Source organism: Emys orbicularis, chromosome 3 (genome assembly GCF_028017835.1).
Source record: "Emys orbicularis isolate rEmyOrb1 chromosome 3, rEmyOrb1.hap1, whole genome shotgun sequence".
NCBI lineage: Eukaryota > Metazoa > Chordata > Testudines > Emydidae > Emys > Emys orbicularis.
Window position 1 is genome coordinate 162,111,430 of NC_088685.1, and position 17,911 is coordinate 162,129,340.

General features: G+C 45.1%; 1 protein-coding gene across 1 annotated transcript in view; it reads left to right on the forward strand.

The window, feature by feature from the left end:
• Positions 1 to 17,911, forward strand: part of CAPN13 (calpain 13) — a 77,198-nt gene that overhangs the window by 13,008 nt on the left and 46,279 nt on the right. The window contains exons 2-5 of the mRNA XM_065401481.1: positions 3,306 to 3,375; positions 4,356 to 4,474; positions 14,995 to 15,128; positions 16,955 to 17,129. Of these exons, the coding sequence (XP_065257553.1) occupies positions 3,306 to 3,375; positions 4,356 to 4,474; positions 14,995 to 15,128; positions 16,955 to 17,129 (498 nt within the window). The remainder of the gene's footprint in view (positions 1 to 3,305; positions 3,376 to 4,355; positions 4,475 to 14,994; positions 15,129 to 16,954; positions 17,130 to 17,911) is intronic.

Genomic DNA, 17,911 nt, shown 5'->3' on the forward strand with positions numbered 1-17,911 from the left:
GGCATAAATTAAGATGTTTATACACCAATGCGAGAAGCCTAGGTAACAAAATGGAGGAATTGGAACTCCTGGTCCAAGAAATGAAACCGGATATTGTAGGAATAACCGAAACGTGGTGGAACGGTAGTCATGACTGGAGTACAGGTATGGAAGGGTATGTGCTGTTTAGGAACGACCGGAACAAGGGCAAAGGTGGGGGAGTAGCATTGTATGTCAATAATGAGGTATTCTGTAAAGAAATAATAAGTGATGGAATGGATAAGACGGAGTCTGTCTGGGCAATACTCACATTGGGTAAAAAAACTACTAGAGCCTCCCCTGGGATAGTGCTTGGGGTGTGCTATAGACCACCGGGATCTATCCTGGATATGGACAGAGAACTCTTTAATGTTTTCAGTGAAGTAAATACTAATAGGAACTGTGTAATCATGGGAGACTTTAACTTCCCGGATATAGATTGGGGAACAAATGCTAGTAACAATAATAGGGCTCAGATTTTCCTAGACGTGATAGCTGATGAATTCCTTCATCAAGTAGTTGCTGAACCGACGAGGGGGGGTGCCATTTTAGATTTGGTTTTAGTGAGCAGTGAGGACCTCGTTGAGGAAATGGTTGTAGGAGACAACCTTGGCTCGAGTGATCATGAGCTAATTCGGTTTAAACTAAATGGAAGGATTAACAGAATTAAATCAGAGACTAGGGTTTACGATTTCAAAAGGGCTAACTTTAATAAATTAAGGCGACTAATTAGGGAAGTGGATTGGACTAACATATTTATGGATCTAAAGGCGGAAGGCGCCTGGGATTATTTCAAGTTGAAGTTGCAGGAGCTGTCGGAGGCCTGTATCCCGAGAAAGGGAAAACGGTTCGTAGGCAGGAGATTTAGACCGAGCTGGATGAACGAGCATCTCAGAGGCGTGATTAAGAAAAAACAGAAAGCGTACAAAGAGTGGAAGAGGGGAGGGATCAGCAAAGAAACCTACCTTATCGAGGTCAGAGCATGTAGAGATGGAGTGAGAAAGGCCAAAAGCCGTGTAGAGTTGGACCTTGCGAGGGGAATTAAAACCAATAGTAAGAGGTTTTATAGCCATATAAATAGGAAGAAAACAAAGAAAGAAGAAGTGGGACCGCTGAAGACTGTAGAAGGAGTGGAGATTAAGGATAATCTAGGCATGGCACAATGTCTAAACGAATATTTTGCATCGGTCTTTAATAAGGCTAATGAAGGGTTTAAGAATAGAGGCAGCGGGACAGAGGGGAATAAAGGAGGGGGGGTTGACATTACCGTATCCGAGGTAGAAGCCAAACTCGAACAGCTTAACGGGACTAAATCAGGCAGACCGGATGATCTTCATCCGAGAATATTAAAGGAACTGGCGCGAAAAATTGCAAGCCCGTTAGCGATAATTTTTAATGACTCTGTAAACTCGGGGGTGGTACCGTTGGACTGGAGAATAGCTAATGTGGTTCCTATTTTCAAGAAGGGGAAAAAAAGTGACCCGGGTAACTACAGGGCTGTTAGTTTAACATCTGTAATATGCAAGGTCTTGGAAAAATTTTTGAAGGAGAAAGTAGTTAAGGACCTTGAGGTCAATGGCAATTGGGACAAATTACAACATGGTTTTACGAAAGGCAGATCGTGCCAAACCAACCTGATCTCCTTCTTTGAGAAAGTAAAAGATTTTTTAGATAAAGGAAATGCGGTGGATCTAATATACCTCGATTTCAGTAAAGCGTTTGATACGGTACCACATGAGGAATTATTGGTTAACTTGGAAAAGATGGGGATCGATATGAAAATCCAGAGGTGGATAAAGAACTGGTTAAAGGGGAGACTGCAGCGGGTCGTACTGAAAGGAGAACTGTCAGGTTGGAGGGAGGTTACCAGTGGAGTTCCTCAAGGTTCGGTTTTGGGTCCGATTTTATTTAATCTATTTATTACTGACCTCGGAACCGAATGTAGAAGTGGGCTGATAAAGTTTGCGGATGACACAAAGTTGGGAGGTATTGCCAATTCGGAGAAGGATCAGGATATCCTGCAGGGAGACTTGGATGACCTTGTAAACTGGAGTAATAGTAATAGGATGAAATTTAATAGTGAGAAGTGTAAGGTGATGCATTTAGGGATGACTAACAAGAATTTTAGTTATATGCTGGGGACGCATCGGTTGGAAGTAACGGAGGAGGAGAAGGACCTCGGAGTCCTGGTTGATCGCAGGATGACTATGAGTCGGCAATGTGACGTGGCCGTGAAAAAAGCTAATGCGGTCTTGGGATGCATTAGGCGAGGTATTTCTAGTAGGGATAAGGAGGTGCTGCTTCCGCTATACAAGGCACTGGTGAGACCTCATTTGGAGTACTGTGTGCAGTTCTGGTCTCCCATGTTTAAAAAGGATGAACTCAAACTGGAGCGGGTACAGAGAAGGGCCACTAGGATGATCCGAGGAATGGAAAACCTGTCGTATGAAAGGAGACTCGAGGAGCTCGGTTTGTTTACCCTAACCAAAAGGAGGCTGAGGGGGGATATGATTGCTCTCTTTAAATATATCCGAGGGATAAATACCAGGAAGGGAGAGGAATTATTTCAGCTCAGTACTAATGTGGACACGAGAACAAATGGATATAAACTGGCCGTCGGGAAGTTTAGGCTTGAAATTAGACGACGGTTTCTAACTGTCAGAGGGGTGAAGTTCTGGAACAGCCTTCCGAGGGAAACAGTGGGGGCGAAAGACCTCTCTGGCTTTAAGATTAAGCTTGATAAGTTTATGGAGGGGATGGTTTGATGGGATAACGTGATTTTAGTCAATAGGTCAATAACGTGCCATTGCTGGTAATTAGTATCAATGGTCAATGTGGGTCTGGCTGGAGAATCTTGCCCGCACGCTCGGGGTTCTGCTGATCGCCATATTTGGGGTCAGGAAGGAATTTTCCTCCAGGGTAGATTGGCAGAGGCCCTGGAGGTTTTTTCGCCTTCCTCCGCAGCATGGGGCAGGGGTCGCTTGCTGGAGGATTCTCTGCGACTTGAAGTCTTTAAATCATGATTTGGGGACTTCAACTGCTGAGTCAAGGGAGAGAATTATTCCAGGAGTGGGTGGGTCAGCTTTTGTGGCCTGCATCATGCGGGAGGTCAGACTAGATGATCATAATGGTCCCTTCTGACCTTAAAGTCTATGAGTCTATGAGCACATAATGACCTCATAGGGTATCAGTTGAAAGTGACATAAGAGAGGCTGTGTGGTTGTCAAGGATGCACTGCTGGTAAGTGTTGGTTACTCACACTGGTCTTTACGTTCCCTCTTTTTCAGATGATTGAGAGAAATCCCCATTTAATCATGGATGGTGTTAGCAGATTTGATATCATTCAAGGAGAAATAGGTAAGATCAAAGGTCTGTTTCAGGGGGTAGCCAGCCTGAGCTGTAGACCGGAGTCCTTTCCTTTGCTGCTGTCTGAGAGCTTGGTTTGGTTTAGTGCACACATTCACAAATCCATAGGGAATCCATCCCAGATATTAAATGCCATTGTCTTTTACAGCGCCTTTGGGCCAAGGCACTTTGATGTCTCAATGACTCCCATCATCCTTTATGTCTGCAGAACTATGGGTGCAGAAGGGTAGACCCAGACCAGATAGAAAATGAAGTTCCATGGGCCAAATTCAACCCTCATATAAAGTGGGTACAATTCCCATTGTGTGCCCTCTTCTATCAGAATTGGATTTGGCCTCGTGACCTTCTCGTGACCCTGAAGTCCTTGTCTGGTGACTCTCAGCTTTTCTTTTCCACGCTCTTCTCTTTTATTGTCACTACTGACCTGCTTTTCTGATCCATGCATGAGGTATCTGTCTCTGTCCTGCTGTAGCTCCATCCCTTCCCACCCCCCACCTCCCCGATCATGTTTCCTTTTGAGAGTAACAAGAGTATTCCTCTTGAAGAAATAGCACTGTCATCAAATGGCTCATCCTAGCTCAGGGTCTGGCAGTTGCCTGCACCACTGCCTATCCTGTAGAACTAGGATACCCACAAAGGGAAGGAGCTTCTGTGTGATGCCCAGTGCCTCCGCACAGTGCCTTTGGCTCCCTCTTCCTTCATGGCAGTCAGATACCATAGCTATGGGTGCAGTATAGAAACATACATGGATGGGTGGCTGGATGGCAGCATGCTCCCTGAGGCCAAGTGTCTCTGAGTTTTGGACAGTCTGCCCACGTTTTTATTTTATCCAAACTGGTTCTTCCAGTCCTTCTGCAGTAACCCTGTTTCCTAAAGAAAAGTGTTAGAAAGATATAGACCCTGGCAAGGCAGAGGGAGATCATGAGGCAATACGTGTAATTGCATCTGGTTTGTTACTTGTCTCCCTGAAGGTGATTGCTGGGTTCTGGCTGCCCTGGGATCTTTGACATTACAGAGGCAATTTCTGGAAAATGTTCTGCCAAAGGACCAAGGATTCAAAGAGAATTATGCTGGGATTTTTCATTTCCGGGTATGTACTATGTGCGGTAGTGATTTTGCTCCACCTTGTTTGGGTGGAGTGTTCAGATGGTTCTGAACTACAACCCCAAATCCAAGCACCCCTGAATTTTGGGGAAGTTCAAAAGCTGATCCCCTGCACAGGATTTTGCAAATGGCCCCCTATTTTCTAATGGGCTGAACCAACCCTCTTGATCCAGACACCCACAATTGTCAGATTATTTGAACCTGGTTCTAAATGTTATGGTTTGAGCCCATTTCTAGTGAATGCTGTTCTTCTTATTAATTAGTGCAAATATGTATTTTTTACAGAAGTCCTGCCTCTGTTTCAAATCTGACAGTTGTGACTGATAGTAAATCTGGGTTTGTTGTCTAGTTGATCTTTTTATTTCTGTGTTCTGCAGCTTCACCTACCAGATTCCATCAGCTAGGCAGGAGTCGCCAGCCCTTTAACACTGCTCAGATAACTGGTTTTGATATTTTTAAAATGGGTCTGATTCTAAGGGACAAATCTCTTTGGGAAGAAACTGAAATTTACTAATCTTGAAATACTCAGAATCCCCCAGATAGATATGTTACTATTTTCCATTCATCACTTATTCAACTCTGAGAGATTGGATTGGGTGAAGGGCAAGTATCATATGATCTGTTCTTAGAGGAGTTGGCATAAGAGGGAGACTTTACATTGGAGTATCACAAAGTGCCAGAAACTAAAGATGGAAATGAACCATTAGATCACCTTGTCCTTTCCCCATACCCAATGCAAAATCGTTCTCAAGTGCATTCTCTTTTACTTTGTCCAGTTTAAAGAAGATGATGCTAGCAATGGCACTTACACAATTTCTCTTGAAAGACTATTCCATAGTGTAACAGATCTTTGTACTAGAATGTTCTTGCTAGTCCTTATGTTCCATTGCTCCTAGTAATACCAGGTGTTTCAATCCTGACTCATCTCCAATATGCAGAGGGGCATTATACAAGATAAACCAGCTGACCATACATTAAAATGAGGCAAACTAGAATTTCTTTCATGAGATTTCCCCAAAAGATTATTTAGGAGCAAACTTTAACTCTCAAGCAATACGAATACATTCCAGTATTTGAAAATATGTTTTCCCTGTCTTCTCACCTTCAAATCAATACACATCCTTCTCCTTTTCCTCCAACAAGCAGCCAAGACAACAAAAGACTGAATGAAAGCATCTCTTCGGTAATACCCTTAAATCATCTCACCAAAGATATTTTAGTGCTGTCCACATTGTATGTCTCAACATTCAGTTCCAAGTAACATCACAAACAAGGCATCACTTTCATTAGTAGATATAAACATGTCTTATCTTCCTATAGTGTCTTTCATCCTTCAGGATCTCAAAGCACTCTACAGTCCTAAGAGCTGCTGAAGGCCTCCTACCAAACGCTGAACCTGCCTCAACTCCCAAAGCAGTCAATGGGAGTTAAGGGGGCTCAGCATCTCACAAGGATTAGATTCTTGGGGTCAAATTTTATCCCTAGTGTAAGTACACTGAAGTTAATGGAGTTACATCAAGGATGAAATGAGCCCTTTGTGTGTACAGGAATCCCTTTACCCATTACAGAAGCACAGCTAGCCCTGGAGTGGAACATGGCAGCCATTAGAACAGTATACTGCAGCCCTGTGCAACAGCTCAGGATAAGAAATGAAAAAGTATTTCTTATCCAGTTGAAACCTCTGGAAGAATTAAGGTAGAGTGGAAGTGCCTGAGATGGAAACTAGCCACGGCACCAGGATTAATGTCCTTGTTCTTGTGAAAAGTTTGATGGGAGCTTGAATGACGACAAATGGTCAGAACTTCAGTTTCACGGTTCATCCAAGAAGTACCTCCTAACACCATAGTGGGTCACAACCCTGCCTACAGCGGAGAGTTCAATGGCATGAGATTTTTCTTCTTGGCTGCCCCTAGCTCCTGATCCTTGAAGTTTGCCACCTCTCCAGACAAATAAAGAAAGGACATAAAAAGGATGATTTTTTTTTTAACCAGCAAAATCTTTTTTCAGTTTACATGAATTGGCACAATAGTGGGTGCAGTCTGCCTCAACAGGACCCTTTTCTATTCAGTTCACAGTCACTTTCTCAGCTGCAGCACCTAAACTCCTCAGGGCTGCCTTCAAACTCTCAGAAATCCCACAAAGCCTGAGTCTCGGGCCAAAAGCCAGAGGTTAGGCCATGGTCACTGGTTCTTGGGTGGATTCAGAGGGCAGAATGCCCCTTATTGAGTGGTGAACATCTCTTCTAGCAGCATCCTGGGGTTTGCCTGGAGGACTCCCACCCAAGTACTAGCCAGGCCAGACCTTCTAAGCTTGTGAGACATGACAAGGTCACAGCCTGAAAGGGTATGGCAATCAGAACATCTGCAGCACCCTTTATCCAAGAGAAAACTAGCAAAAGGAAAATGTAATTCAATACTTGGATGCCCTCCTAGACTTTGTTAAACCCCAAACAGCAGGAAGAGTCATACTACATTCTGAACTTTACTTTTGTCTATCTGGATTCAAACTGCAGTAATCCCTCAGACACCTCCTTGTTTATACTCCAGAAAGACGTTTGCCTGCTATGTTTGCACATGAGGTGCTGCATGAAGGTGTGACTGATTCTCAAACCCAAATCCTTTGTACCTACAGGCCTGCTGCATGCAGGTTGGTTCTTGCAATGAGCTTTCCCCTGTTGAGCCAGTGCTCTTGGCTGTGGCAGAAAAGGGCTCCTCCTTTTGGAAGGCCAGTGCTTCAGATCTTCCAGGCTCTCTCACATCTGTGTCTTTCTCCTGTGCAGATTGCCTACATTAAAGATGGGCTGAACCCAGGGCCTTTTGTTCAGCTGGGCTCTCCTCAAACCTGGGTGGTTCAGAAAAAATAGAACCTGCATTCAAGCTGTCATAACTATAAAGGGAAGGGTAACCGCTCTCCTGTGTACAGTACTAAAATCCCTCCTGGCCAGAGACTCCAAAATCCTTTTACCTGTAAAGGGTTAAGAAGCTCGGGTAACCTGGCTGACACCTGACCCAAAGGGCCAATAAGGGGACAAGATACTTTCAAATCTTGGGGGGGGGAAAGGCTTTTGTGTGTGCTCTTTGTTTTGGTGGTTGTTCGCTCTTGGGACTGAGAGGGACCAGACATCAATCCAGGTTCTCCCCATCTTTCTAAACAAGTCTCTCTTATTTCAAACTTGTAAGTAAAAAGCCAGGCAAGGCGTCTTAGATTTACTTTGTTTTCTCAACTTGTAAATGTACCTTTTACTAGAGTGTTTATCTTTGTTTGCTGTACTTTGAACCTAAGACAGAGGGGGGTCCTTAGAGCTCTTTAAGTTTGATTACCCTGTAAAGTTATTTTCCATGCTGATTTTACAGAGATGATTTTTACCTTTTTCTTTAATTAAAAGCCTTCTTTTTAAGAACCTGATTGATTTCTCCTTGTTTTAAGATCCAAGGGGGTTTGGATCTGTATTCACCAGGGAATTGGTGAAAAGTTTCTAAAAGCTTCCCAGGGTAGGGAATGGTGGCAGCGGACCAGAACTAAGCTGGTAGTTAAGCTTAGAAGTCCTCATGCAGGCCCCCACTCTTGTACCCTAAAGTTCAAAGTGGGGATACAGCCTTGACATGGTGGCAGAGCGGTGGGATTCGTTTTAAACCCAAAAGCCAGTAAGATTTTTTTTTTCCTTCTAGCTGCTTAGAAAGCAGAGCTGAAGGTAGATGCATATCTTATCTCTCCTTGCCTGAAGGCAGAGGTGTTAAGTTTTTTTTAACAAGAGGCTTTGTTAAGAGAAGGGTTCAAAGTGAGCAAACTTTGACTGGTAAAGGCAATTTACAAGCTGAATTGTTTGTTTTTTTTTCTTTTTACATCCTCTTGAATAGCTAGTTAGAAAGTCTCTGTTAACTCAGCAGCAGCCAGAGCTGAGTACATCCCAGTTTCAGTCAACTGCAGAGGGGTGTGACCCAGCACAAGAAAACAGGAAAATGACTACCAAAGAAGAAAAAGCTAAAGAGGAGGCCCACAAAAGAGCTATGGAGCTGAAAGAAAAAGAGATAGAGCTGAGAGACAAAGAAGAGAAAGCCAAAGAGGGGGCCCACAAGAGAGAGATAGAGCTGAGAGACAGAGAAGAGAAAGCCAAAGAGGAGGCCCACAAGAGAGAGATGGAGCTGAAAGAAAAAGAGATGGAGAACAGAGAAAAAGAAAGGAAGCATGAACTGGAAGTAGCAAAGGCTAAGCCGGATACAACAGCCCATCCCAACAACCCCTCTCCAGGTACCACTTCCCATCCCAGAAAATTCCCCACCTACAAGGCAGGCGATGATACTGAGGCCTTCTTAGAAAATTTTGAAAGGGCCTGCCTTGGATACAGCATCGCTGCAGACCAGTACATGGTAGAGCTGAGGCCGCAGCTCAGTGGACCCTTAGCAGAGGTGGCGGCTGAAATGCCTAAGGAACACATGAACAGTTATGAACTTTTTAAAAACAAGGCCAGACTCAGAATGGGGCTAACACCCGAGCATGCCCGTCGACGGTTCAGAGCCCTAAGGTGGAAACCAGATGTGTCATTTACCCGGCATGCCTACCACATTGACAAAAATTATGATGCCTGGGTATCAGGAGCAAATGTTAAATCTCTGGAAGATCTGCTTTCCCTAGTAAAAATGGAGCAGTTTTTAGAGGGTGTTCCTGAGGAAATAGAAAGGTACATCCTAGATGGGAAGCCCAAAACTGTAACCGAGGCGGGGGAGATTGGAGCCAAATGGGTGGAGGTGACAGAAAAGAAAAAAGCTAGTAGCAGTTGGAGCGAATATCAGAAGGGGCAAGCCGAAACAAAACCTTATCACCGGGGACAACCCAAGGCCCCACCCACATCCCAAGGGAAACTCCAGACGCCTTCTCACCCCACCACACCAGTCTCCATCAACCAACATCGCCCCGGTGATACCTTAGCAGGGCGATGTTTTAAATGTAATGAACTGGGGCATATAAAGGCTCACTGCCCCAAGAACCCCAACCGATTACAGTTCATTACACCCCAATCACACCAAAGATCCCCAGACCCAGATGCCTCTCTCATACCCTCGGAGCGAAGGGAAACCTTGAGAGTGGGCGGAAAGAAGGTTATCGCTTGGAGGGACACTGGGGCACAAGTGTCAACTATCCACCAATCCCTAGTGGACCCCAAACTCATCAACCCGGAGTCTACAGTGACAATTCAACCCTTCGTGTCACAGTCTGTAACCTTGCCTACAGCCAAGTTGCATGTCCAGTACAAGGGCTGGTCAGGAATGTGGACTTTTGCAGTCTATGACAATTATCCCATTCCCATGCTGCTGGGGGAAGACTTGGCCAACCATGTGAAGCTAGCCAAGAGGGTGGGAATAGTCACCCGCAGCCAGGCTAAGCAAGCTTTCACCCCCATCCCTGTTCCTGAGCCGTCCACCAGGGCCCCGTCTGTGTTACCAGAGACCCAAACAAAGGTGGTGGAACCGGATCCCCTGCCAACGACTGCAACAGCCGTAGTGGATCCAATCCCAGAGACCCAGCCAAAGCCAGTCCCAGAACCGGAACTGGCAACGCAACCAGCACCAGAACCATTGCCAGCACCGAGTCCAGCGCTTGCAAGCCCGTCTACAACTCCAATGCCAGAGGGCACCAGCGAGTCTGAACTGGTGGAAGCAGCAGATAACCCTACCCAAGAGGCTCAGCCAGAGCCTGAAATACCACATAGTGCACCAGCGGACAGCGGTTCACAGTCAATGGAAACAGCCCCAGCACCTGCATCGCTTCCAGAGAGACCAAGCCCCAGTCCACAGTCCAAGGAGGAACTGATGTCTCCAGCATCAAGGGAACAGTTCCAGGCCGAGCAGGAAGCAGATGACAGCCTTCAGAAAGCTTGGGCGGCGGCACGGAGCACCCCACCGCCTCTCAGCTCTTCTAACCGATCCCGGTTTGTTGTAGAACAAGGACTTTTATACAAGGAGACTCTTTCTGGTGGGCACCAGGAAGACTGGCATCCTCAAAGACAGTTGGTAGTTCCCACTAAGTATCGGGTAAAGCTCTTGAGCTTAGCCCATGATCATCCCAGTGGCCATTCTGGGGTGAACAGAACCAAAGACCGGTTGGGGAAGTCCTTCCACTGGGAGGGAATGGGCAAGGATGTTGCTAATTATGTCCGGTCTTGTGAGGTGTGCCAACGAGTGGGAAAGCCCCAAGACCAGGTTAAAGCCCCTCTCCAGCCACTACCCATAATTGAGGTCCCATTTCAGCGAGTAGCTGTGGATATTCTGGGTCCTTTCCCAAAGAAGACACCCAGAGGAAAGCAGTACGTACTGACTTTCATGGATTTTGCTACCCGATGGCCGGAAGCTGTACCCTTAAGCAACACCAGGGCTAAAAGTGTGTGCCAGGCATTAGCAGACATTTTTGCCAGGGTAGGGTGGCCCTCCAACATCCTTACAGATTCGGGAACTAATTTCCTGGCAGGGAACATGAAAAACCTGTGGGAAGCTCATGGGGTGAATCACTTGGTTGCCACCCCTCATCACCATCAAACCAATGGTCTGGTGGAGAGGTTTAATGGAACTTTGGGGGCCATGATACGTAAATTCGTAAATGAACACTCCAATGATTGGGACCTAGTGTTGCAGCAGTTGCTTTTTGCCTACAGGGCTGTACCACATCCCAGTTTAGGGTTTTCACCATTTGAACTTGTGTATGGCCGCGAGGTTAAGGGGCCATTACAGTTGGTGAAGCAGCAATGGGAGGGGTTTACGCCTTCTCCAGGAACTAACATTCTAGACTTTGTAAGCAACCTACAAAGCACCCTCCGACACTCTTTAGCCCTTGCTAAAGAAAACCTAAAGGATGCTCAGGAAGAGCAAAAGGCCTGGTATGATAAACATTCCAGAGAACGGTCCTTCAAAGTAGGAGACCAAGTCATGGTCTTAAAGGCGCTCCAAGCCCATAAAATGGAAGCGTCGTGGGAAGGACCATTCACGGTCCAGGAGCGCCTAGGAGCTGTTAACTATCTCATAGCCTCCCCCATCTCCAACATAAAGCCTAAGGTATACCATGTTAATTCTCTTAAGCCCTTTTATTCCAGAGAATTAAACATTTGCCAGTTTACAGCCCAGGAAACAGATGACGCGGAGTGGCCTGAAGGTGTCTACTACGAAGGAAAAAGGAATGGTGGCGTGGAAGAGGTGAACCTCTCCACGACCCTGGGACGTCTGCAGCGACAGCAGATCAAGGAGCTGTGCACTAGCTTTGCGCCAATGTTCTCAGCCACTCCAGGACGGACCGAACGGGCATACCACTCCATTGACACAGGTAATGCTCACCCAATTAGAACCCCACCCTACCGGGAGTCACCTCATGCCCAAGCTGCTATACAAAGGGAGATCCAGGACATGCTACAGATGGGTATAATCCGCCCCTCTAGCAGTGCCTGGGCATCTCCAGTGGTTCTAGTTCCCAAACCAGATGGGGAAATACGCTTTTGCGTGGACTACCGTAAGCTAAATGCTGTAACTCGTCCTGACAACTATCCAATGCCACGCACAGATGAGCTATTGGAAAAATTGGGACATGCCCAATTCATCTCTACTTTAGACTTAACCAAAGGGGACTGGCAAGTACCACTAGATGAACCCGCTAAGGAAAGGTCCGCCTTCGTCACCCAGGCAGGGGTGTATGAATTCAATGTACTCCCTTTCGGGTTGCGAAATGCACCCGCCACCTTCCAAAGACTTGTAGATGGTCTCTTAGCGGGATTGGGAGAATCTGCAGTTGCCTACCTCGATGATGTGGCCATTTTTTCTGATTCATGGACAGAACACCTGGAGCACCTGGAAAAAGTCTTCGAGCGCATCCAGCAGGCAGGACTAACTGTTAAGGCTAAAAAGTGTCAAATAGGCCAAAACAGAGTGACGTACCTGGGGCACCAGGTGGGTCAAGGAACTATAAATCCCCTACAGGCCAAAGTGGATGGTATCCAAAAGTGGCCGGTTCCAAGGTCAAAGAAACAGGTCCAATCCTTCTTAGGCTTGGCCGGATATTATAGGCGATTTGTACCACACTACAGCCAAATCGCCGCCCCGCTGACAGACCTAACCAGAAAGAAACAGCCAAATGCAGTTCAGTGGACTGATGAGTGTCAAAAGGCCTTTAACCAGCTTAAGGCAACACTCATGTCTGACCCTGTGCTAAGGGCCCCAGACTTTGACAAACCGTTCCTAGTAACCACAGATGCGTCCGAGCGGGGCGTAGGAGCAGTTGTAATGCAGGAAGGACCGGATCAAGAATTCCATCCTGTCGTGTTTCTCAGCAAGAAACTGTCTGAGAGGGAAAGCCACTGGTCAATCAGCGAAAAGGAATGCTACGCCATTGTGTACACGCTGGAAAAGCTACGCCCATATGTTTGGGGACGGCGTTTCCAACTACAAACAGACCATGCTGCGCTACAGTGGCTTCATACCGCCAAGGGAAATAACAAAAAACTTCTTCGGTGGAGTTTAGCTCTCCAAGATTTTGATTTTGAAATACAACACATTTCGGGAGCTTCTAACAAAGTGGCTGATGCACTCTCCCGGGAAAGTTTCCCAGAGTTAACTGGTTAACAATTGTTCTTGGAATGAAACATATTGTTAGTTTTTATATAATCAGTAGTATGTCTAAAGGTACATGTGTCTTGTTAACTCTGTTTTCTCCTAGAACTCCAGGAAGAAATCACAGCCAGTGTGGAACCGAATGTCCAACACTATCTGTGATTTGGGGGGCGTGTCATAACTATAAAGGGAAGGGTAACAGCTCTCCTGTGTACAGTACTAAAATCCCTCCTGGCCAGAGACTCCAAAATGCTTTTACCTGTAAAGGGTTAAGAAGCTCGGGTAACCTGGCTGACACCTGACCCAAAGGACCAATAAGGGGACAAGATACTTTCAAATCTTGGGGGGGGGGGGAAGGCTTTTGTGTGTGCTCTTTGTTTTAAGGGGTTGTTCGCTCTTGGGACTGAGAGGGACCAGACATCAATCCAGGTTCTCCCCATCTTTCTAAACAAGTCTCTCTTATTTCAAACTTGTAAGTAAAAAGCCAGGCAAGGCGTCTTAGTTTTACTTTGTTTTCTCAACTTGTAAATATACCTTTTACTAGAGTGTTTATCTTTGTTTGCTGTACTTTGAACCTAAGACAGAGGGGGGTCCTTTGAGCTCTTTAAGTTTGATTACCCTGTAAAGTTATTTTCCATGCTGATTTTACAGAGATGATTTTTACCTTTTTCTTTAATTAAAAGCCTTCTTTTTAAGAACCTGATTGATTTCTCCTTGTTTTAAGATCCAAGGGGGTTTGGATCTGTATTCACCAGGGAATTGGTGAAAAGTTTCTAAAAGCTTCCCAGGGTAGGGAATGGTGGCAGCGGACCAGAACTAAGCTGGTAGTTAAGCTTAGAAGTCCTCATGCAGGCCCCCACTCTTGTACCCTAAAGTTCAAAGTGGGGATACAGCCTTGACACAAGCCAATCCTGGTTTTACTTTTGCAAAATCTAAAACACTGCTCCTCATCTATCTTCAACCTAAACTAAATGGAAGATTTGGGTTGAGAAAGACTAGGGAGAATTATCAAACCTGCATTCCATTTAGAACTCCAAGCTAGTTTGCCACTGAGGGTACCCACTGCAAATACCAATACTGTTCAAACAGAACAATGCATTCCTGTAATTTTTGCTCACACAGCCATGGAAATATAGCAATGCTGGGACAAATTTATCCCTGGCATAACAGCACAGAAGTCCTTAGCATTACTACAGGTATGGATTTGGCCAGTTGTGATATCAAAGTCCTGCTGCACTACATTAGTTTGCTAATGACTCTAGCAACAGTTCCGTTAGTTCATCCCCTGCTGATCACTCTCCAGCTGGATCAGTCAGAAGAACACCTGTTCTGTCCAGCTGTTGAAGTGGCCAATTGCCTCCTTTTCATTTGTCAAGCTGATGGATAATAGCCCCAACTGTGCTCTGCCTGTCCAGTACAATCCATGTCAAAGTTTAGAAAGATCTAGATCTAGAGAGGTTTCAGACACAGGAAAGAGAGGGAAAGGACTATCCAAAGACTATCTCTTGGTGAAGAGCATCTCTGAACCTGAGATGTACCCAAGAGAAGCTCCATATAGAGCTGAGTAGCGAGGCGTACCACTTTGTTTGGACACTTAGTTTTCTGCCCTTTTCGAAACACCTACCGTAGTCCAGTCATGGTAATACTTACTCACCTACATGTACTTTTCCTCCCATGTAATTCCAGAGCTCTTTGTGTCCAGAAATGACCCACCACTGAAACATAGCCACTTCTCAAATGAAATTCAGCACCTAATTAACAGTACACAGCAACAGTACAAAATAGCTTATGAGAGAAAGCAAAGAAGTTACTTACATTCCTGGTTTACATTCACTCTTGGACTATTTCTGGAGACTGTCATTTGGCAGCACTATTTATTCTTACAATAGGTTTTTTTTTTTTTTTTCTTCTTTTTTTCCAGTTCTGGCATTTTGGAGACTGGGTGGATGTGGTGATAGACGACCGGCTGCCTTTTCTCAATGGGAGGTACCTGTCTGTTCAACCGCGCAGCAGAAATGAATTCTGGCCATCCCTGCTAGAAAAAGCATATGCCAAGTAAATATACCCGCCAAGTCTGTCTTTCCTGCCATCGCTTAGTCTTGTGCTTGTGTGGCTATATGTTGTGCCAGCTGCTTTGGACAAAGTACCTTGTGTAGTGTTGTTCAGGACCATGGTCCAATATTTTGAGCACTGGATATGTAATGAACGGTGGTTGCACATTCTTGCAGATATTACAGGTTAAAGACTGTAGATTTTAAACTGAAGATCTAAAGTTCCCTGGTTCTCTTATGTGCTTTTCTTTCCGAGAGGCAGTATGGTCCAGTGGATAGGCCATTGGTATGGGACTCAGGAGACCTAGGTTCTATTTCTGGGCCAGCTACCAATCTGCTGTTTAGCCTTGGAGAAGTCACTTCACCTCTGTTTTCCCTCCCACATTTTCTCTATTTAGACTGTAAGCTTTTTAGGGCATGGGTTGTCTCTCAATGAGTGTTTGCGCAGAAAGGGCCCTCAGTCTCAATTGAGGCCTCTAGCTTCTACCTTAATACTAATAATGAATAAAACTACAGTCATCAGTGGGGACCGAACTTTGGATTCTCAGCATCAAAAGCAAAGTCCTGTCTTACTTGAGTTAAAGAAGAACACTTCAGCTGTGAGTAAGTAGCAAGTTGTTATACTCACTGAGACCTGCAACTAGGAGCTATGACATAAATTAAGTCAGTGTATTACCTATATAACACAGGGAGTGCATTAAGCACATAGTGGGTAGTTTAACGAATTCAGCAAGGAATAAGCAAATGTTAAAATGGTAACTGGGAGACACAGAAGTGGAGAATTTTGCCACAATGTACTTTAGAAAAGTTGACTCCGAAGTAGGTACCACTTTGCAGTGTGAGATTTTAAACAGAGCAAACTGAACCTCTATTCAATTGAAATTGCAAGAGTTGCTATTTTATGCGATTCCTATTGAGAAGTTTTCCCCAGCGCATATGGCAAATTCCTTTCATCAATGTAGGTCAAGGACATCGTTCCAAAATACAATTAGCCCTGGATTTCATTTTCTGATTCTCCAGTTTATGAAATTCACTGTACACTGTGGTTTTTAATGATGTATATATTCATGCTCTAACTACAGTACAGTCTAACTCGAGATTTTTTGCAATTGCAATGAAAGCACAAGATAAGAAAACACAGATCCTGCTTGCAATATGACCTGTGAGATCCCTAGTGCTCAAACATTGTTACTATCAGATGGCTCTTCACCTGCTGATGCACAACCAGTGGTGGTCTCAGTCCACTTCTTTGGGCATAAGTGGGATTGAAATGGTGCATGCTGGCACTCTACACAGTGGGGGATTTCCTTCTTTGTGCATTACACACTAGCCATGTGTGTGTGTATGTGCATATGCACACACACATTTGATCATGCTCCCTCCACTGGCTGATCCCAATGTCTAGACAACCTCATAAATTCTGAAAGCTAGAGGAATCCCTCTTTAGCTCAAGTGGTAGAGGTTTCTTCTTCTGGTGCTGAAGGAACCAAATTCAATCTAGGGGTTACCATTGTGTCTGCATGTAGGGTGACCAGATGTCCTGGTTTTATAGGGACAGTCCCGATTTTTGGGTCTTTTTCTTATATAGGCTCCTATTACACACACACACACCCCAGCTCCTGTCCCGATTTTTCACACTTGCTGTCTGGTCACCCTATCTGCATGTGCATTTCAGCCCCAGCTCATGACACATAGTACATTCGTAATATGTTTGTGCACCACAGAGAGTATTTAATGTGCATCCATTCAGTTAATTTCTTCTATGCATTGCTTACTTGGGTGGACCATAGGAACAAATCCATTTCCCCCTTCTTCTTCTTTTTTTATCAGGTTGCGAGGCTCCTATCAGAATTTGCACTGGGGTTACATTTCCGATGTGTTAGTAGACTTGACAGGTGGAGTCCAAGTGCAGTTTCCTTTACAGAAACCTCTTTCTGATCTGCAGGAGATAATAAAAGCAGCTGCCAAATCACAATGCCTGATGGGATGTACCACGCCAGGAGGGGTAAGCAGGAGGGACAGGCCTTCTTGCCTTTACCATATTTATATTACTTTTTTTTTTTTGAGGAAACCAGGAATCCATATCTACCCCTGTACAATAGGTACTCTGAGGGGGCCTGTAGTGTCCCTAGTGGTAGAGAAGAAATAATACTTAGCTGTATTGAATATAAAGGGATTTTTTTTTTATTGGGGTTGCTGGCCAGAAGTTTCCAAAGCTCTCAGACTGACTATGCTACCCAGCATCACCAAAGAGACTCTCACTAAATCCTGGCCAGGACTGAACCATTGTAGAAGGGATGACTACTTGACAGGGCTAATCAGCAAAGATGCCAGAAATCTAGGGCTGAGCTACTTGGATAGAAAGTGGATGCCGAAGCCCAAAGGAAGTTTTCCGACTCAAAAGTGCTTGATTCCATAACTATGTTTTTTTATAGCTCCTGATTGGCGCCTCAGACCAGCATAGAAAGTGGCCTTATGACTTCAGGACCAGAATTTGAGATGATCAGTTTCTAGGGCAGGAAGACCAAAAGGAGGTCTTTGGAGAAGACACCCAGTATGTCTGCTGCTAACAGCTATTGGGTATTGGCTGCTAGTTCAGTTGGTAGAATCGCAGGTTTACATTTGAATAAAGCAGGCTCCTCGTAGGCTGAAAACACACTTCTGAGATACAGGGAAAGAGATCATGCTGCTTGGTGGGACGCTGCTGGGCTGATGGGGCCATCATAAAAGCACTCCTGTTGTCTGCTAGTGTGCTGCAAAGAGACTTCCATGGATTTATACAGACTG